At 43.7% G+C, this 22786-nt stretch overlaps 1 protein-coding gene across 2 annotated transcripts in view; it reads left to right on the forward strand.

The window, feature by feature from the left end:
• Positions 1-22786, forward strand: part of KDM1B (lysine demethylase 1B) — a 128544-nt gene that overhangs the window by 21518 nt on the left and 84240 nt on the right. For both annotated transcript variants that reach the window (XM_082258769.1, XM_082258768.1), the window contains exons 4-6: positions 3988-4077; positions 20271-20382; positions 21389-21505. In XM_082258769.1, coding sequence (XP_082114895.1) covers positions 3988-4077; positions 20271-20382; positions 21389-21505 — 319 coding nt within the window. The remainder of the gene's footprint in view (positions 1-3987; positions 4078-20270; positions 20383-21388; positions 21506-22786) is intronic.

The following is a 22786-nucleotide window of genomic DNA, read 5'->3' on the forward strand; positions in this document are numbered from 1 at the left end:
TTGATGGGCACAGGTGAGGCTGCATTGAGGGGCACACATTAGACTGCATCTATGGGCACAGGTGAGGCTGCATTAATGGTCACAGGTGAGGTGGCATTGATGGGCACTGTTCAGGCTGTATTGATGGGCACAGGTGAGGTTGCATTGATGGACACTGGTGAGGCTGCATTCATGGGCACTGGAGAAGGGGCATTGATGAACACAGGTGAGGCTGCATTGCTGGGCACAAATGAGGCTGAATTGATGGGAATTGAACAGGCTGCATTGATGGGCACAGATGAGGCTGCATTGATGGGCAGAGATGAGGCTGCATTGATGGGCAGAGGGGAGGCTGCTTTGATGGGCACAGGGGAGCCTGCATTGATGGGCACAGGGGAGGCTGCATTGATGGGCACAGGGGAAGCTGCATTGATGGGCACTGATCAGGCTGCATTGATGGGCACTGATCAGGCTGCATTGATGGGTACAGGTGAGGTTGCATTGATGGGCACAGGTGAGGTTGCATTCATGAGAACTGGTGAGGTTGCATTGATGGGCACTGCTGAGGTTGCATTGATGGGCACTGCTGAGGTTGCATTGATGGGCACTGGTGAGGCTGCATTGAAGAGTACTGGTGAGGCTGCATTGAAGAGTACTGGTGAGGCTGCATTGAAGAGTACTGGTGAGGCTGCATTGAAGAGTACTGGTGAGGCTGCATTCATGGGCACTGGTGAGGCTGCATTCATGGGCACTGATGGGAACTGGTGAAGCTGCACTGATGGGCACTGGTGAGGTTTCACTAATGGGCACTGATAAGCTTCACTGATGATGCTGCACTCATGGGCACTGATGAGACTGCACTGATGGGCACTGATGAGACTGCACTGATGGGCACTGATAAAGTTGTTATTATTATTTATTTTTGTAACTTCTGCATTAATGCAAAAACATTGAACAGTGTCATTTTATGAGATAATTTATGAGGGCGTGTTTAGGGGCGGAATTAGGGTGGGGCAGGGTAGGGGTTGGGTGGGGCAACTGGTGGCAAGTAACCCTTGGCTAGTAGCTCAGGACTTGAAATTTTGAGCCCTGATATAAGATAACATAAAATCATCTAATACATAAATTGGCCATGGATGGATTGAAATTCCACCAGTTCAGCAGGAACCAGCTGAATTTCAGTTCATGTGTGGGCACCCCTGTTTGACAGAAGTTGATTGTTATATCGACTTTTGTCAAATGGGAATGTAGGAAAACTTTTGTCATTTGGTGGCTGCAGCTGCTGATGAGTGTATTTGGACAACTGAGATTCCTGCTGTCAAAATTCAAACCTTAGAATTCATAAAGACTGATGCGGACCAATTATGTGAAAATGTCTCTTCTGGATTCTAAAAGTGGTGTAGAATGTGCTAAATTCATGTACCTGTCTAGAACTTGTACTTGTACTTGAATGTGGCGTAGGAAACTTAGAATAGGCAGCCGCATACCTCAACGGGATACCAAAAAGACTTCTTAATTTTAATGTGGACAGATGATGTCACAGGAATAAACGGAAGGTTAACATGTTTCACACATCCTGTGCTTAGTCATATGACCTTATACCCAAATGTTAACCTTTTTGTTTTATTCCTGTGACTGCATCTGTCTACATTAAAATAATGAAGTTTTTATTCTCTGCCTAGTCTTTTTCTCTGCCTAGTGTCCTACTCCTGTAGGGTGCAGTATAACCCTACGGTCAAGAAGATGAAGAGCTGTGTCCGTCAATCAAGGAAAGAGAAAAGCGAGATTAACGCCAGAAAAGTGATGCAGCAGATTTATTAAATTCCCCTCATGGTCTCAGTAGGGGAAATTCCTTTATCCACCTCATTTGTGTGGATGGAGGAATCTGTTTGACCATCTATGGCAGTAATGGCGAACCTTTTTGAGCCCGAGTGCCCAAACTGCAACAGGTGCAAGAGCAGCGTGCCAGAGGTAATGTGACTGCATCCAAAGGAGGGGGGTTGGACAGAACTCCGCTCACCCCACCATATATCTGATCCCCGGGAGGAGATCACACATGGCTTGCTACAGTAATGGCCCCTCCCGGAGTCCCCGCCTTCCCCGGCAGGTGCAGCGCTCGCTCCCCATCCTCCAGGGGCAGCAGTGACACCCAGCACTGCTCAGACTGCTCAGAGAACGAGGGGGGACTGAGAGAGAGAGAGGGGTGTAAGAGAGAAGGGTACTGAGAGATGGGGGAGGGTTGAGACAGAGGAAAGTGAGGAGGGAGATAAGAGAGAAAGACCCTTAGCTCTGTCCCTATTTGCAGTAGCTTCTCTGCCCCCCCCCCCCCAGTCTCTGTCTGCAGGTAGGTCTGTGTATGATCATGTCTGGTACCTTCCATGCCAGTCTCTGTGTGCTCTCTGTTCCTTCTGGCGTCTTCCCTTGTAGGCTGTGCCTCTTGCCCATACTCATCTTTCAGGCCCCCAGTCAGCCTGTACTCCTGGCCTCACTGTTTGTGTTTTAGCAGAGGGGAGTTTTGAGGAGGAGTTCAGGTTCTGGAGAGCACTGGGGATGCTGCCCCCGCTGCCCGCCTCTTCGGGGGTCAAGGTGGTAGTGAAGCTTTTTTACGCTCTCCGGGCTTATCTCTTCATCTACCCTGTGGAGGCTGCGGGACAGCCCACTCACCCGCCTTGTGCAGATAGATTCCCACACTTCGCCCACACCGCTGTTTGCTGCCGCTCTCCCGCCGCCACGAGCCTGGACTCTCCATGGATCTCCCTCTACCCCTGCGATCACCAGACTACTCGTGTGCCCACAGAGAGGACTCTGCGTGCCAGCTGTGGCATGCGTGCCATAGGTTCGCCATCGCTGATCTATGGTCTGCTTTACATTTGATCAACTTATCCAGTGTTCAAATAATATTAACAGTGGATTCAAGAAAGAATTATTCTATTTGTTGGCTTGAGTAAATTACTTAACCGTAACCACTTCCATTCCCGACACTTTCACCCCCTTCCTGCCTAGTCTAGTTTTTAGCTTTCAGGGCTGTCACACTTTGAATGACAATTGCTTGGTCATGCAACACTGTACCCAGATGAAATTTTTAGCATTTTGTTCACACAAATAGAGCTTTCTTTTGGTCGTATTTATTATTATTATTACCACTTGGCTTTTTATTTTTGCAAAATAAATGAAAAAAGACTGAAAATTTAAAAAAAAATGTAATTTCTGTTATAAAATTTTGCAAATAATCTTTCTTCATAAACTTAGGCTAAACTGTATTCTCCTACATTTCATTGGGGAAAGTAACCAAAATCAGTGTTTATTATTTTAGTTCATTTTTAGAAAATAAAAAAATAAAAGTTTTTTACAATTTTTTTTTTTTTTTTTTTTACCTACTGTAACCAGTGCAGTACAAAGTCATTATATAACTGGAATGGCGGTTATAGGGACACTGACTGGTGACAGTATGTGAAAAACAGAAACAACATTTTTTATAATTTTTTTTTTTTTCTTTTTCAATTTGTTTTTCTTCATTACATTTTTTTACTTTATTTTTTTATTTTTTTTTTCTTTTACGATTTTTTTTTTTTAACACATTTTGACCGGAGCATTACAGTGTTAACATAGTAACACTGTACTACTCTGGGGAAGTGATCAGTGAATTTCACTGGTAAAATCAACCATTTTTACTAAATGAAATTGATTTATTCAGTGTGTATTGTGATTAGCTGTGATTGGCCACAGCTAATAACATGGTACAGATGGGCTATTTTTGGCCTTATCTGTACCATGTGATTACTGTGACCAGCTAGCAACACAATTGTATACAATAAATCGTGTACAATTCTCATGTGATCTGCTGTGAATGGTTACAGCAATCACATGGTACTGGCAGCAGGCCGGTACACTAATCAGTCATCAGTTGGAAACAGTGTCTTATATTGTTCTTGCATGATCTGCATGCCACAAAACTGTAACAAAAAAAATGTACCTCAATTAATAGTAATTTCACAACTTTAATTTCAGGTGTGCTAAGAATGGTTACACATCAAGGTGGTATCATCTTTCCTGTGGGGAGCATTTCTGCAATGAATGCTTTGACCATTACTATAGGAGGTATGTGCCGAGTTTCATTTTTCAGTTATTTTTTAAATTTTTGCATAATACATGTGTGATTAAAGAGCTTTGGTTCAATGGATATTGCTGCTGCCTTGTGGTAATGGGTTAACGAGTTTGGTTTATACCACTGCTGGAACGATAAAGGGGCACGTACAGTGCATCCGGAAAGTATTCACAGCACTTCACTTTTTCTACATTTTGTTTTGTTACAGCCTTATTCCAAAACAGATTAAATTCAATATTTTCCTTACAATTCTACAAACAATATCCCATAATGACAATTTTAAGAAGTTTGTTGAAATCTTTGAAAATATATTAAAAATAAAAAACGAAAAAAATCACATGTACATAGGTATTCAATCAAAGCCTGTGCCATGACACTCAAAATCCACCTGTGGTAAGTTCAGTTGATTGGACATGATTTAGAAAGGCACACACCTGTATATACAAGTAATCACAGTTAACAGTGCATGTCAGAGCACAAACCAAGCCATGAAGTCCAAGGAATTGTCTAGATCTCCGAGACAGGATTGTATTGAGGCACAGATCCGATGAAGGGTACAGAAAAATTTCTGTAGCGTTTAAGGTCCCAACGAGCACAGTGGGCCCCATCATCTGTAAATGGAAGAAGTTTGGAACCACAAGGACTCTTCCTAGAACGGGCCAACTGGCCAAACTGAGTGATCAGGGGAGATGGTCCTTAGTCAGGGTGGTGACCAAGAACCAGATGGTCACTCTGACAGAGCTCCAGCATTTCTCTGTGGAGAGAGGAGAAACTTACAGAAGAACAACCATCTCTGCAGCACTCCACCAATCAGGCATGTATGGTAGAGTGGCCAGACAGAAGCCAATCCTCAGTAAAATGCACATGACAGCCTGCCTGGGTTTGCCAAAAGGCACCTAAAGGACTCTCAGACCATGAGAAACAAAACTCTCTGGTCTGATGAAACAAAGATTGAACTCTTTGGCCTGAATTGCAAGCATCCTGTCTGGAGGAAACCAGGCACCACTCATCACCTGGCCAATACCATCTCTACAGTGAAACATGGTGGTGGCAGCATGATGCTGTGGGGATGATTTTCATTGGCAGAAACTGGCAGACCAGTCAGGATCTTTGGAAGGATGAATGCAGCAATGTATAGAGGCATCCTTGATGAAAACCTGCTCCAGGGTGCTCTGGACTTCAGAAAGGCGAAGGTTCATCTTCCAACAGGACAACGACCCTAAGCACAAGATAACAAATGAGTGGCTATGGGGCAACTCTGTGACTGTCCATGAGTTGCCCAGCCAGAGCCCAGTCTTGAACCCAATTGAACATCTCTAGAGATATGAAAATGGATGAGCACTGACGCTCCCCATCCAATCTGATGGAGCCTGAGAGGTCCTGCAAAGGAGAATGGGAGAATCTGTACAAATTGAAAAAAGAAACTGAAATTAAAAATAGGTGTGCCAAGCTTGTAGCATCATACTCATAAAGACTTGAGGCTGCAATTGGTGCCAAAGGTGCTTCAACAAAGTATTGAGCAAAGACTGTAAATACTTATGGACGTGATCTTTTTTGTTTTTTATTTTTAATAAATTTGCATAGATTTCAAACAAGCTTCTTTCACGTTTTCATTTTGGGGAACTTTTTGTAGAATTTTGAGGAAAATAATTAATTTAATCCATTTTTGAATAAGGCTGTAACATAACATTGTGGAAAAAGTGAAGCGATGTGAATACTTTGTGGATGCACTGTATGTCTTTTCTTTATTTATGTGAGTTCTATTTAGCTGCTCTGATTTCTATCTGTTGCAATCTGTCTAAACACGCTGAATGCCTGATGTAATGCTTTGGGCATTGTTCATGACATTTAAAAAAATTATATTGAATATTTTAAATAGAAACAAAAATTTGCCCCTGGGACTTTAAATGAATACAAAATAAGCATAATTGATACATTTATTTAACCACATCCCGCCTGCCCTATAGCAGAATGACGGCGGGAATGTGGTTGTATTATCCTGACCGGACGTCACATGACGGCGGCAGGATAATACGCTCTGCGCGCCCCCGGGGGGGGGGGGTCCAATCACGGCTGGTCACATAGTAAACAGGAAGAGCCGTTGATCGGCTTTCCTCAGTATGTGCCTGACAGGCACCAGTAAAGGAGCGGCTCCCCTGACGGGGGGGGGGGGGGGGGGGTCGGCACTGGTAATCAGATCATTGATTACCAGTGCAGACCCTCGGGGGGGGGGGGGGAGTTCCACTAGAACCACCAGGGATGACCACCCATGACCCCAGGGATGACCACCCATGACCCCAGGGATGCCCACTATGGCCACCAGGGATGGCAATCAGGACTCAGGGAGCCCCCCATTGCCCTCCCCATCAGTGCTGCCCGCCAGTGCCCTCCCTATCAGTGCTGCCCACCAGTGCCCATCATTGCAATCCATCAGTGTCGCCCACCAGTGCCGCCTATCAGTGCTCGTCAGTGCAGATCAGTGCCGCCTATCAGTGCCCACCAGCGCTGCCTATTAGTGCCCATCAGTGCCACCTATCAGTGCCCATCAGTGCCACCTATCCGTGCCCATCAATGCCGCCTATCAGTGCCCAGCAGTGTCGCCTATCAGTGCCCACCAATGCTGCATATCAGTGCCACCCCATCAGTGCCTGCCAGTGCAGTCTCATCAGTGCAGGAAAAAACGTATTTATTTACAAAATTGTATAACATAAACAAAAAACTTTTTTTTTCAAACTTTTCGGTCATTTTTTTATTTGTTTAGCTAAAAAGAAAAAACCTTGCGGTGATCAAATACCACCAAAAGAAAGCTCTATTTGTGGAGGGAAAATGACATAAATTTGGTTTAGGTACAGTGTTGCATGGCCGCGCAATTGTCATTCAAAATGCAACAGCGCTAAAAGGGGAAAATTGGCCTGGGCAGGAAGGGGGTGAAAGTGCCCTGTATTGAAGTGCTTAAAGGTAGATACAATAGTCATCATCATTTTACATTCAATGCAAATACAATAATTCCAAAGTTTCAGATATAAATACATGATTGGAAAAAAAGGCATCCTTTATACTCTACGTGTTTCCTGAGCTACTGCTTACTTCCTCAGGAGTGGATGCACATTAAAACATATCTATAAAATAGAAACCTCAGTTTAAGAGAATATACCATAGTAAAAATTGATATCTTTCAGATTATAGGGGACACTGTTTTAAGGGACCCCATGCTTACAATCGGCTAGATTTTGATTGCCATGACAACATTCCTAGCTGTGGTGGTCGGGCATGTCTGGCCTGGGAGCTGTAGGGGTGGAACCAGGGTGAACCCCAAGGGGAAACAGATGGAAGGTGAATTCAGTGTGTGTGAAATAAAAATGTGTCCATCCATAAATATCCGAAATGATTGCTATAAAAAAGATGTAAAAAAAAAAAAAAAAAGTAGAGAGATATGTGTCTAATTATTTATAATGGCAAAGTACCGAGGTGACATATTATGGGAAGTGGGAAAAAAAAATATATTAAAAAATCAGATGGAGTGTAGAGAATGCAAGAAATAACTGTAACTAGATTAAAAAGTCAAATACAAGGATCCGTCTCCAAAAAGTGGTGAAAGAGAAAAAATATATTAAAGTGTGTCTCCATAATAAAAAAGAAAAAGAAAATCACTGCAAAAAGATTTCAATATGTATACTAAATGGTGAAAAAGTAAGCATACATTGTAAGGTACAATAAAAAACTTCTTCCCCCTTCTCAGTGTCAAACAATCAGTGCTCTCCAACATTATTTGCAGTGCAAATAGATACTCAAAAGTGGTCCATCAAAAATGAAAAATCAGTGCAAAAAGATTTCAGCATATAGATGCAATAGTGGAAAACTCTGCATACATTGTAATGTACAAACAACACTTCTCCATGTGGAGGTTCAGTCGATGACCTTTTAACAAAATTTGCAACCATATATGTAACATTTTTTAGAACAAATAAATACTCCCAAGGTCCATCAAAGAACAGCAATCATAATATTCATTAGTGCTTCAGACTAGTTTTCCAGTGCTCCATCCCATTAAGAATGTATCTTCATGTGCAAACACACAATTCCAAAACACACCTAGAAAACCTCCATGATAGTGGGTGTCTGCTCTCCTGGAGAGAAGGATCCCTTAAAGCGGTTAAAAAAAACTCATGCACATTAAGAAAAAAAAAACATCTACATGCAAATTAAGAGCATAATGTGCTAGTATGCACCTTAAAAAGAAGCCCTCCACCAGCACAATGTCACCGCTGTAGAGGCTTCCATTTTCACCTGGTTCTCCTTCCGGGTTCGCGGGCTGCAGCTGCTTGCATGGCCGAGCTGCAATAACATCACTCCTGCGCATACACAAGAGTCCCAGCCATGGCACAGAGCTCTGAAGGAACAGCACAGGTATGCTATTCCTTCAGAGCGCATGCATTGGAGCAACACTAAAAAATGTTCATGTGACAACACTGAAGAAATGACACTTTGCTACAATGTAAAGTAATGAGCAGCTTGTATAACAGTGTAAATTTGCTGTCCCCTCAAAATAACTCAACACACAGCCATTTATGTCTAAACCGCTGGCAAAAAAAATGAGTACACCCCTAAGTGAAAATTTCCAAATTGGGTCCAATTGGCCGTTTTCCCTCCCCGGTGTCATGTGAGCAGATGTGTTAAATTTGGTGTTATCGCTCTCACTCTCTCATACTGGTCACTGGAAGTTCAACATGGCACCTCATTGCAAAGAACTCTCTGAGGATCTGAAAAAAAGAATTGTTTCTCTACATAAAGATGGCATAGGCTATAAGAAGATTGCAAAGGCACTGAAACTTATTTGCAGCAAGGTGTCCAAGGCCATACAGTGGTTTAACAGGACAGGTTTCACTCAGAACAGGCCTCACCATGGTCGACCAAAGAGGTGCACATGCTCAATGTCATATTCAGAGGTTGTTTTTGGGAAAAAGACGTATGAGTGCTGCCAGCATTGCTGCAGAGGTTGAAGGGGTGGGGGGTCAGCCTGTCAGTGCTCAGACCATACGCTGCACACTACATCAAATTGGTCTGCATGGCTGTCGTCCCAGAAGGAAGCCTCTTCTAAAGATGATGCACAAGAAAGCCCTCAAACAGTTTGCTGAAGACAAGCAGACTAAGGACATGGATTACTGGAACCATGTCCTGTGATCTGATAAGACCAAGATAAACTTATTTGGTTTAGATGGTGTCAAGCGTGTGTGGTGGCAACCAGGTGAGGATTATAAAGACACGTGTGCCTTGCCTACAGTCAAGCATGGTGGTGGGACTGTCATTTTTTGGGGCTGCATGAGTGCTGCCAGAACCGGGGAGCTACAGTTTATTGAGGGAAATGAATGCCAACATGTACTATAACATACTGAAGCAGAGCATGATCTCCTCCCTTTGTAGACTGGGCCACAGGGCAGTATTCCAACATGATGACCACTTCCTTGCTAAAAAAGCTGAGGGTAAAAGTTATGGACTGACCAAGCATGTCTCCAGACCTAAACCCTATTGAGCTTCTGTGGGGCATCCTCAGACCGAAGGCGGTGGAGTGCAAGTACTCTAACATCCACCATATCCATGATGTCGTCATAGAGGTGTGGAAGAGGACTCCAAAGGCAACCTGTGAAGCTCTGGTGAACTCCATGCCCAATACGGTTAAGCAGTGCTTGAAAATAATGGTGGCCGCACAAAATATTGACACTTTGGGCCCAAATTGGACATGTTCACTGAGGGGTGTACTCCCTTTTTGTTGCCAGCGGTTTAGATATTAATGGCTGTGTTGAGTTATTTTGAGGGGACAGCAAATTGACGCTGTTATACAAGCTGTACCCTCACTACTTTACATTGTAGCAAAGTGTCATTTCTTCAGTGTTGTCACATGAAAAGATATAATAAAATATTTACAAAAATGTGAGGGGTGTACTCATTTTCGTGAGGTGAGATACTGTATGTATGTATGTACAGCATGTGTTTGTAAATATGTTAGTGTATGTACAGTGTGTGTATTTGTACACTTTGTATGATCAGAACTGATTTTCTAAGCTAACAGGACTGCTTTTTCAGGGCTCCTTCACACTAGTGGTAGAGAATGCTGCTCCACTGAAAAGCAATTCATTCTCTGATCGCTTTTCAGAGGCATTTGACAGACAGTGAGGAGGCAATATGTCACCTCCTCACTGCCTGTTTTAGTCCCTAAATGTACCATTGTTGTGCTGCAACCGCATGCAGTTGCAGCAAGGCCCCATTCATCAGTAATGCCCACCAAATGCAACAGGGGGTATAATTTCTGCCATAGCCAAAAAGCATTGTGTCTACAGCAACCCTGGCTGATTCCCCTGCAGGTAAAGAGAAAGCAGTTGGGGGTGGTAAAAACGTGGCTGTTACTTTGTTTCATGCAGGAAAACGGTTCCTGCACCATTTTTCAAAACACAGTGGCTGGGAAATCGCATAAGGTTTTTGCACCATGCAATTCCCAAGCGGTTCCCACATCTACAAATGTGTGATGGATGCGGGTGCTATTAGGAATGAATGGCAACCCCACGCGTCTGTAAAGAGCAACGCGTTTTAGCTGTGGTTGGTTGCACATGTGGGAACAGCTGCGATACCTGCAACTATCTGAATTAATGTGGACCTATCCTTAGACGGGGCTGCTCCTTGACTGAATATGCTTTCAAAGGGTGTCTCAACTGAAAAAAGGTTGAGAAACACTGCTCTAGAGAATAAAATAGTTGTTGTTCCAATTTTTAATGTTACACAATACTAGTGTAGCTGTTTATAATATACAAAAATTCTGTCAAAAACACACTAAAGTTAACTTTAGGGTACATCAATGCAATAAATGACCCAATTTCTTGGTAACATATAAAAGATGAGGTTGCACTGAGTAAATAGATACCCGGCATGTCAAGCCTTTAAATTGTGTACACCCGTGAAATGGCAAAAAAATCAATACCCTATATATAAATCCTGTATAATATTAATAGTATTAATATTTTCCATAGCTAACGATTTAAAAGCCCCTACAGGTCACCAGTTTAGTCTATGGTAGTCTTGGTGTGAAAGCAATTAAGCAGTGCTGCTATTAAATACCATCATCTGGGTTGTTTGTACTTTCAATAACATGTCTGGCTAGAAGGGTGTCGAATACAAAGCTGGAATTGAGAATGGCAACAAGGAAATATCGCTGTGGAGCTTGCCAGAGGAATGTTTATTTTCGCTGTGCCTAACATTAAGATCTGGAGAGAGAAGGTGGTCTGATTATAAATCTGGAGATATCAAAGGGAGATGGTTGAAACCCCTTAAAGGGGGCAGCGCATGGTGACCTATTTATTCTAAAGGTCAATTTTTTTCAGGTGAGCGCACAGAGTGACAATTGGTGGCACACACGCGGGAATCCCTGCATAAGAGTAACCATGAGCACTGTGGAGTTATTATTCACCTAAAATATGGACTTTGTAAAGGACTTTATTATTTTCTGTGTATTTTATTATGTACAGACAGTCCCCGGATTACAAACATCCGACTTACAAACGACTCTTACTTACAAACGGAGGAAGACAACAGGTAGTGAGAGGAAATCTATTGCTAGGAAGGGAAATTCACTCCTGTAAGAGTTATCATGGGAAAAAGGTTTCTCCACTGAAGCTTTATCACTAATCCTGGTTTTCACAACAATCCAAACTTTTCAAAATCCAATTGTCATAAGGACAGAAAGTGAGGTGAAATCTTCTGAACAGTGGCACAGACAGCAAAACAAATGTTACAGGGGTGTTAACCCTTCCATATGCCATCCAAAAAACGTAAAACAATTTTTTTGGCTGGAGCTACATTTAAAAAATGTACCTGTTCCGACTTACAGACAAATTCAACTTAAGAACAAACCTTCAGACCCTATCTTTTTTGTAACCTGGAGGACCGCCTGTTTTTAAAAATAAGTGCACTTTGCACATGTCGTGTATATAAATAAGTATTTTTTAGGGCCAATTCACACTATGTGCGGTGACAGACGTTTTGCCACATGGTAAAATGTCTGTTGCCGCAGGGGCACATGGTAAACAATTGTCCCAATCATACTGCAATGCAGTCTAGCACTGCGCTGCAGCGTGCTGCGGTAAAATGCAGACATGCTGCATTTTATTGCAGCACATGCTGCATTTTATTGCAGCACATCATCCAGAATTGCACTGCACTGTAGGCCAGTGCGGTGCACCGCGCTGTCCGACATTGCAGTCAATAAAATGTACGCTGTACAAACAGTGGGTACAGTGAGCGCGAAGTACCTTAATTTAAAGCTGCTTACACTAAGAGTTGACAATATCTTACTTAGACAAATTTAAAAAGAGTGCAGCGCTTCAGCAATCTTATAAAAAGGCTTACATATAAAAATATTTCACTATATAAACAGATTATATACAAATGTAGTACTGCAAAGTGAACTTAAAGTGCCATAAATAGTGCCAAAAAATTGGTTATTATAACGCCTATATTAAATAAAGTTCAAAAGGTGCAAAATGTATCATGAATGCAGTGTCCATTAAGTATAGTATGCAAACGGGAATGCTTCCAACTTAAATTCCTCAACAAGTGCTCCTCCGATTCCACTACCACTATGCACTCACCAGAGCTAGTAAACAAATTCACCTGATATAGTTATGTCAACACTTAGGGTCTCCTTCCTGGTCCCCACAATTACTATCCCAGTAGTGATTGGGCACATCCTGGCAGCTCGTCCTATGCAAGGAATAGCTCACCACGCGGAGCCCAAAGATTGTATAATAGTTTAGTATGTTTTTTTTTTTTTTGTTGAAAGGCATACAACATAAAAAAGTTCATGTGGATAAAACAGATTTGCAAACGCCCGAACATATCAAAATGGCCGCTGCTCCGGGGACCAGATGGGGCAGCATGATATCAGTGTGTCAGGCTCCTCCCTACGTGTTTCTAGCACATGCACATCTTCAGGGGATCGCCTACCGCTGACGTTGAAGATGGCCTTCTTATATAGCCTCCGAGGCACAGAATTAACCGGGGGTATTTTGCTGAAGACCCGCTAGTTTGCTAGTGATTCTGAGACAGCCTGTGCCATTTTGCAATAGGTGCTGCCATTTTCCCATAGATCCCGCTATGTCAGCAATAGTAAAACACTGAGAAGGTTAAGCTGGAACTTAGCTAATACAAACAGCAATGAAAATCACCGCTATTATGAATATCATAAGCCCGAAAAGAAGGGAATTAAAAACACTAAACTCATACTGCCAACAGTACAATTAGCCATGCAGGTTAAGCATATTAAATTTGGATAAAGAATTATTGTATAATAAAGTCAGCTAGTGATACCATAGAAAACAGATTAGAGCCAGTTAGAAAGTAAACTATATAAGGTGCCCATAGACAATGTATCAGTTTAATCCATACAGTAAAAATAAAACCTTTAGGCCCCTTTCACACAGGGAGTCCGTCAGGCGGACTCCGTTTTTCGGATGGCAGCTGGGTCTCCGCGCTGTGTGCGGAGACACAGATGTCAGGTCCCCCTGTTCTCTATGGGGGAATCCGATGGGAACGGACCATTTGTTGCATAGTTTAGGGACTAGGCTTTTCCTGAACCCCCTGTGTGATCGGGGCCTCTAGGTATTCTAGATCGTCCTTAGGCACCGTTGTAAAGACCAGTCCCCACAGATACTCCCACACTGCAAGGTCATCCTTTCCTCTTTCCCTACCCCCCCCCCCTTTTTGTCTGACATTATAGAATTCGCTATAATATGAGTGGAATACTCCTGCAATTTCTGGGGATGAATGCACTATTTCTCCTTTTATCGTTTTTCATTTTTAGGATAAAAGATGCATTTTTTTTTCCCTCACTGCTTTTGCCAGCCATTTCCAAGGTTTATTACCCCATTGATATTTCTCCTTCATAACTATGTGGAATGCATGTTTTGTTGTTCCATAAGTGCTGCTAACCCCCCTTTTTTTTTCAATAGTCTCTCGCTTCTCTGGGATGCCTTTGGGCCTAGTCTGTTGTTCCAACCTCTGAATCTCCCTAAATAGGAAGTTCATCCTTTCCTTTTTTTCCCCTTTTTTTGTGTTCCTATGCTTATTAATAATCCCCTTATATAGGCCTTATGGGACTCCCACAGAGTAGCCCGCAAAATTTCTGGTGTGTCGTAGAAAAAAAAACTCTCTCCAACTCCCGTTCAACCTTCTCGACTACCTTGGAATCCTGAATGAGCGAGTCATTCAGTTTCAAAGCCATTTCTCTAGATGCCCTTGACTCCAGTTCTAGCTGAACTGTTACTGGAGCATGATCAGAAGATGTAATGGCCTTAATAGTCGCGTCCTTGAGAGTGGATAGCAGTTGACTTTCTATTAAGATGTAATCAATCCTTGAGTAGGACCCATGAACTGAGGAGTAATAGGTGTAATTCCTAACCTCTGGGTGTCTAATCCTCCAGGCATCTACTAACTGGTACTCCACTAGTAGTCTTTATATTTTGTTATGTCTTTGAGATGAGACGTGAGTAGAATACACAGAGGAGTCTACCCGTGAGTCAAGGTTCATGTTAAGATCCCCAGCTACAATGAGGCTCCCTACCTTAAATGCCACCAATCTTTTCAAGGTTTTCTTAAAAAACCTATTTGGCTCCCTATTGGGGGCATAGATATTTTTGATGGTACATTCCATATTGAGAAATCTACCCTTGATGAACAAAAGCCTCCCCTCGGCGTCTGCTAGCTGCTCCTTTAGCACCAACACAGCGCTCCCATCAAATCCAATAACCATACACCGTGAGTAGCTCGAAGTTGAGTTACCATAAAACCATAAAAAAAGTTAGATGACAGTCTGAACCCCGAGGCATGTGTGACATGTGTCTCTTACCACACTTGCCACAAAGTGGTGCAATTCTTTATCTTATACCTTTTTACCAGGGGTGTTCAGACCTCTAACATTATACAACACCAAGTTTATCACAGCCATACTTAACCATAAGGGCAGCTGTCATATCTTTGTTCCCAGGTGAAATCTTGCCAGAGGAGGAGGGGGAGAGAAGGAGCAAACCCCCTCCAAACAAAAATTTCAATCCCATCTCCTCTTCCAGGGAAATTGTCCCTTCTAAGGGCTGATCAAGTTTCCAACTCATGTTCAATATATGGATCTGGCAACCCTCATCTAAGTGTTGCCTCTTGTCCATATCATCTAGGGGGGCAGTCACCCCAACACTTCAACCCCACCCCAACCACTGGATGTGCAAGCCCTCCAAACCCTGCCTACCCCCTTCTGCAACTATTACACTTTCCTCTACTTTCTCCCTTACTCTCGGCCGCTAACCCAATCCTCCCATCTCCCTCTCCACTAGTTCTTAAGGTGGTTGTCCCCCCCCCCCCCCTTTTCTCTACATGTGGAGGGAGGAGGGTAATAAAGAAGAAAGAGAAGATCTTCAACAATCATGTTAACGTCAGTGTCCTTAGGTTCATTTTTCCTCTCTCTCTTCCCTCTCCTCTCTCCCTCCTCTTTCTTACTCCCACTCCCCCTTCCCCCACCCCCCTCAACCCGGTTCCATCGTTTGTTCCTTAGCGACATTGGTGTTCCCACATTCTCTTCCCAACCCGGAAGGGATGGAGGTGGTAAATACAGTTTGCTGCAAAATTCTTTTAAATCTTCTGGGACGCTCAAGACCTCAGTGCAGCCATCCATTTTCCCTTTGAGGCAAACCTGGAAACCCCAGTAATACGGAGCACAGGCTGCCTGCAGCTGCTTAAGCAGTCTCCTTCTTGCCAATGTTTCGGCCGACAAATTGGCGTATAACTGTATGTTCCCTTCCTCAAAAGGAATTCCAACAGAGTTCTCTACTTTTTCCATGATTAGCGATTTTTTCCTCTGCGTAGTGAAGCCTTGCGATCACATCTCTTGGAATTCCCTCATCATGGCCCCGATACCTTCCCACCCTATGTACCCTATCAATTCTTAGTATTTCTGAGGTCTCCCTTCCCAGTATGGGATTAAATAGTCCACAAATTACTGCTGGCATCTCTTCCTCTTTGTACTTCTGAGACAGACCCCTTATTCACAGATTTTTACGTCGACTTTGATTCTCTTAATCTTACAATTTATATAATAAGGATCTATTAGCTCTCTGCAGAAGCTTTATCTGTTCATTCATTTCCTCCAATATCTGATCCTGTGCATCTAGCCTCTTCTCTAACTCTTCCACCCGACCCAAAACCTGTCTAATATCTGTGCATAGTGCAAGATCTGTTTTTAACGATATTTCCATTTTGGATAGTATCCTGGCTAGCGCCTCTTTAATCTGGGGCATGTTTACCTGAGCCTCTTCAAGGCCTACATCCTCCCCCACTGGTGAGACTGGGCCCCCTTTTTTGACTCCCCATTCTGTACTTTGGGCCCTCCCTGGAGGTTTCCCCCACTGCTTTTTGGCCGACTTGATGTCAGGCTGCTGGGCCTTCCACTTATGGCTTCTTCCATAACCAGCTTTTGCCTGCCCGTCCCTGCCCATCCTGAGGCCCCTTATCAGTCATGCTAGTTTCTGCTGACTTGTACCACTAAATGCCCCCGGGTCTAGGAGCGGATTGGGTTGTTTATCCAGTTTTATTTGATTTACCTCTCAATTTTGACCCCTGGAGGGTTTCAGCAGCAACAGGACGGGCGAGCAGCTGCAAGTATCTATTAATAAAGATGACTAAGCGGTTCCAATAGATGAATAAACAGTAGAAAAGGTACAGGGGAGTCCACATGGGTAAACTCAGCCTCGTTCAGTTCTCATGTGATAGTACTCTTGGTGACCGATTTCCAATGTCCACTTTATTATGGGGGTGAGAGAGGGCCTCTGGTTGCTAGCAGAATGCATATTGTATCAATTGAACATGTGGCAGAGTGATTAGGTCAGGGGGGTGCTAAATTGCAAAAATCAAGCAGCAGCATAGAAGTCCACAGGCAAAGATTAAAAAAAAAAAAAAACCATCCTCCAGTAGAGCCTGTCCCTTCTGATCCAGGTGCAAAATATGCCCCCTTCCCCTGTCTCCAACAGCCCTCCACAAATGAAAGCAGGAAGGAGGGGGTTATACTGGTGCAGCCAAGAGGGGCTTGAGAAAGTTTTTCTCCCAGTCCGTGTGCTCCTTTAAGCGGTCTCTCCACAGTCCGTCAGGGAGACAATCTCACTAACCAAAGAAGCCCAGCTGCTAGCCTGCAGATACATTCTCCCATCAGGGAGGCCCTATCCCAACGCGGCTCCTGACTGTGTGAACAGAGACAAGGGAGGCGAGAGGGGATCCAGGAGCTCAGGGACCGAGATACAAGCTGTGCCTGGTCACAGCTATATGTGGCTACATGCTGTTCTCTCTCCTGCGTGGCATGCTTTCGTCATCGGGCAGCAGCGGGGACACGGTCTACAGCTCACCACTCCAACATGAGCGTTATACCGTGCTGGAGCTCCTCCCCCCTGCAACAGAGTATTATTTAAAGTGATCATACCATTTAATAAACGTCTCTTTTAACATGCCTGCCTGCGCATAGAATTTTCCCAAATCATTACGTCGCATTCTGATAAACTGACCTTTGGGGATATCCCTGAGCCAAAGTCAATGGTGACAGCTGTCAGTGGGAATAAAACTATTTTTATCCATATATTTAAAAAAGGATTTAGTAACATTATAGTACCATTGTTCATCAAAGTAAGATCTAAAAAAAATAATTTCAAAACAGCTATAAGTATGTTTTAACTTAATATTTAAAGTATTATTGTTCAGGGTCTCAAAAAAATTGTTCAAGGAGGACTCACTACCCTGCCATAGGAGGAGGACATCATCAATGTAGCACAACTAAAAAGATAATTTGGGCCACTCATGAGAATAGATGATGCCCTCCTCCCACCTGGCCATAAACAAATAGGCCAGGCTGGGGGCTAGTTAATTTAATTTAAATAATTAAAGAATTTTCAACAGCCTCCTCACAATCAGTATGACTGATGTTGCTATATAAAGAGGCAATGTCTGCTGTCGCCGTAAAAGTGGACAAGTCAATCACAATGCTACATAAATCCCTATATATATATATATATATATATATATATATATATATATATATATATATATATATATATACCTGCTCTAGAGAGCAAGGACCCAATCCTTTAAATAATGCCTCTTTAAAACAGAAAAAAAATGGAGCCGCGTGATGCGCTGAATCTTGTACCACACTGCCCCCTTAGCGCATCTGGCAACGCAGAGTGGCCAGAGGGGTGAATCACTGTGTAACAGTGTAAATTGGCCCTTATTGTTGGCTAATATCTATGCTGATGTAGAAGTCATTAGATCAGTGGCGGCTGGTCACAGTAAAATTAGCATAAAAAAAGTACACCTTTTATTATTACAGTGGGGCGCCGGACACATTGCTGGCTATGGGAGGGGTGGGGGTTTAGGCATCACGTGCCTCTTTTCTTTTGATGTGATTGGCCATCCTATAGAGTGTCCTCGGGGCGCAGAGCGATGCGCCTCGGACATTCCCATTCACAATTGCCGTCCTGTGATTGGTCCAGCCTGGACCAATCAGGATGTCTGACTTCATAGGGGCGGTGCTTGGGCCGGGCGTCACAGCCTCTCATCCAGCCTCTCAATGGGTTCAGCATGACCATGAAGGGGAGAGGAGCTAGAGGAGGCAGCTGCTGCAGACACCACCGATCCTGGATTAGAGAGAACCGTAAGTGTGTCCGCCGCCCCCTTGTGAGCCTGGGTAGGAGGAATGAGGAGGCGGTCTCATTTATAAGAATCAAGCTCTACATTTCCTTCTGCATCCTCTGAAAGCCTGTAGGAGGGGGAGGAGGAGAAGCAGGCATTCTGAGGCTGCAGAAGGAAATGCAGAGCTTGATTCTTCAAAATGCAGCCGCCTCTACTGCTCCTCTTATCCAGTGTCTTTCTACTGACCCCCAGTGCTCTCTGACCAGTCCCAGGGCTCTTCAACCCAACTGCTCTCCAACATCCCCCAGTGCTCTCCACCCCCCCCCAGGGCTCTCCTACACCCCCCAGTGCTCTCCTACACCCCCAGGGCTCTCCTACACCCCCCCAGTGCTCTCCTACACCCACAGGGCTCTCCTACACCCCCCAGGGCTCTCCAACATCCCCAGTGCTCTCCTACACCCCCCAGGGCTCTCCCACACCCCCAGTGCTCTCCTACACCCCCCCCCCAGTGCTCTCCTACACCCACAGGGCTCTCCTACACCCCCCAGTGATCTCCTACACCCCCCAGTGATCTCCTACACCCCCCAGTGCTCTCCTACACCCCCCAGTGATCTCCTACACCCCCAGTGCTCTCCTACACCCCCCAGTGCTCTCCTACACCCCCCAGTGCTCTCCTACACCCCCCAGTGCTCTCCAACATCCCCCAGTGCTCTCCAACATCCCCCAGTGCTCCCCTACATTCCCCCAGTGCTCTCCAAAATCCCCCAGGGCTCTCCTACATTCCCCCAAGGCTCTCCTACATTCCCCCAGTGCTCTCCTACATTCCCCCAGTGCTCTCCAACATCCCCCAGTGCTCTCCAACATCCCCCAGGGCTCCCCTACATTCCCCCAGTGCTCTCCTACACCCCCAGGGCTCTGCTGTAGGGTCTATTGATGCTGGCTACTGGGAGATCTATTATTGTTGTTTGGGTGGTGCTGTTGTTGCTGGAGGGGGAGGTATTTTGTGCCAAGTAGTCTATCTTTGCTGTGGGATCTATTGTTGCTCGGGCCTATTGTTCTGGGGGATCTATTGTTGCTTTAGGTGATCTATTGTTGCTTCAAGGCACTGTACCTTGATTACTGAAGGCCCCTTTCACACTTGTGTGACCTCAAAGTCACGCAATTTTTTGCCGTGTTTTTTCTGCGAAGCAATGCCTAATACATTTTACTGTTTGCGCCCCCCCCAAAAATTTGGAACACCAGCCGCCACTGCATTAGATTGTATGGTCTAATAGGACAGGGTTGATATAAAAAATTGAGTGTAATGTGTGATATGCTGCAAACTTGTCAGTGCCTTTGAAATAAATAAATAAAACAAAATTACATTTTTAGTACAAATTTATATTTTTTATTAGAATCTCCAGTGTATGTTGATTTATAGCTTTCTCAAGCCAGGTAGGTTGTATTAATTAGTGATTTTTCTGCTCTGTCTTCCTGTTTTTAGTCACAAGGATGGTTATGACATATATGCTTCTTGGAAACGAATTTGGACAAGTAATGGTAAAAGTGAACCAAGCCCCAAAGCTTTTATGGCTGATCAGCAACTTCCTTACTGGGTAAGAGTTACTTTTCTTAAAGGCATACTCCAACTGATGACTAGCTCAGTTTTTTTTATCTAGGTGTTACTGTATTATACTAATTTACCCCACTCCTTTTTGTCTGTAATCTAGTGATCCTGAGGCACACGTGACTTAGATGCTGGAACACATAACATGATGTTTGCCACACTCAGAAATCCTGATATAATATTGCTGGCACTAAGATGTTTATCAAAGCCAAGAATCAGAGATCCTTGGAAGTTTGAATATATTTTGTGATGTGAAGTAGAGAGAAAGTGAGGATGTTACAAAAATCCAAAAAGTCCAGTGCACCCCATACAACAATTAGACCCGATTATAGAAGTGTGCTTTTGTGAAATGGTGGATGGAGCCCTAATTCAAGATAAAACCAGCACACCTTGTTTAAACAAACGTCACCAAAAAAAAAAAAAAAAAAAAAACGAAACATTTAAAGCCACAAATAACCTTCTACCAGGGCAGTAGGGACAGGGGAAGAGATTCTTTGTGACCTTGAGGCATCATTTTTGTGTAATTTTGTTTGAACATAGTATACTAATGATATTTCTATCACAAGCCTTAGGAGATACACTTCTACTGGCCTGATTTGATTTCATATAGAAGTGTACCAGGTAACTGCACTTCTTTTATCTGTAATCTAGTGATCTTAGAAGGTTCTTACTTGTGTTCCTGGAAAACTCACTGAAGGCCTCCTGCTGCCTCTTCCATACAGAAAGCCTAGTGTAAAAAATGCCAATATAATAGTCAGGGAGTTTGTATTTGCAGTCCGTAATGCCTTCCTTTCAGGAGAGATTTCTTTGAACTTATAACAACCTGGAGAGTTACCCTTATTTATGGGATCCATTGCGGTTTGTAAAGAATCCTGTTGCGGTCAGTTTATGAACTATGTAAATGCTAATTATTCTCTGAATATTGAAAGTGCTGATTATTCTATGCTTGTTACACTCCTTCATTAATTGTTGATTCTGTATTTTTCTTTTTTTAGGTACAGTGCACAAAACCTGAGTGTGGGAAGTGGCGTCAGTTGACAAAAGAGATTCATTTAACAATGCAAATGGCGAAAACATACAAATGTGGCATGAAATTTAATAACTCAATGAAGGTAATGGTTCTCTATGATTCGGTGTTTATGTAGTAATGTTGAATATGCCTTAGCATTTTAAAGTGGAACTAAACCAATCAATTTAGCTGTTTACCAAAACCGTTATATTAAAGGCATGCTGTGAATAACTGTCACAGTTGCTTATGCATTTAACTGATGATCACATGTGTAGCACCATGGCAACTGCTGATCAAATAGAGGCTTAGATGGCAGCTTTATTGGCTTTAAAGGATACAAGGGCTTAGTTATGCTTTAAAGTGATTATAAAGTCTCAGTTTTTTTTAATTAAAAATAACAAACCTGTTATACTTACCTACTCTGTTGCAGTGGATTTGCACGGAGCAGCCTGGATCCTCCTTTTCTTGGGTTCCTCTTCGGCTCTCCTGGCCCTCCCTCCTGTTGAGTACCCCCACAGCAAGCAGCTTGCTATGGGGGAACCTGAGCTGAGTCACAGCTCTGTGTGTTCGTTCAGACACAGAGCTACATCCCCACCCCCTTTCTATTCTCATTGGCTAACTGATTGACAGCAGCAGGAGCCAGTGGCGCCACACTGCTGTCTCAGCCAATGAGGAGGGGAGTCCCGGACGCCGAGACATTCCTATAACATCGCTGGAGCTAGAAGGGCCTCAGGTAAGTTTTAGTAGGCTAAAGGAATTGGCAGCACTCCAGGTTGAGTCAAAATCCAGATTTATTGACTGGACATCCAAATTATGACAATCGTGACAAGGTAGACGCGTTTCACACACTGACTGTGTGCTTAATCATTACTGTAATCATGTATGATCCTTGCTCCAGCTGGGGGTTTCTGCAGCACCCAAAATCTTAGAGCCTTCTCTCCAGGAACGTGCAATGGCAATGGCAATATTGTAGCGGCACTCTCCTCACTCTCACAGACTTTGCTGAGGCAGTGGGAGCCATTGGCTCTTGCTGCTGTCAATCAAAACCTGTGGAGAGGGAGCAGGGGCGAGGCCAAGCCATGCTGTGTGTGTCTATGCAGCCTGGCTCTAGAGTAAGCCTGCACGTCTGCCCCCATAGCAATCAGTTTTCTATGGTGACGGACACAGAAGAAGAGGAGCCAAGAGCGCCGGTGGGGCACCCAAGAAGAAGAGGTTCAGGGATGCTCTATGCAATACTATTGCATGCACAAAACTGGTAGGTATAATGTGTATTATTTTAGAAAAAAAATCCAGCCTTTACAACCACTTTAACACTGTTCTGTTTGATGGAGTGTGATGTTGATGCAGGACCATTTAGCTGTAGCCTACTTTGAAAATGTTATGT

Source organism: Pelophylax lessonae (assembly GCF_965119305.1).
Source record: "Pelophylax lessonae genome assembly, chromosome: 5".
Lineage (NCBI taxonomy): Eukaryota > Metazoa > Chordata > Amphibia > Anura > Ranidae > Pelophylax > Pelophylax lessonae.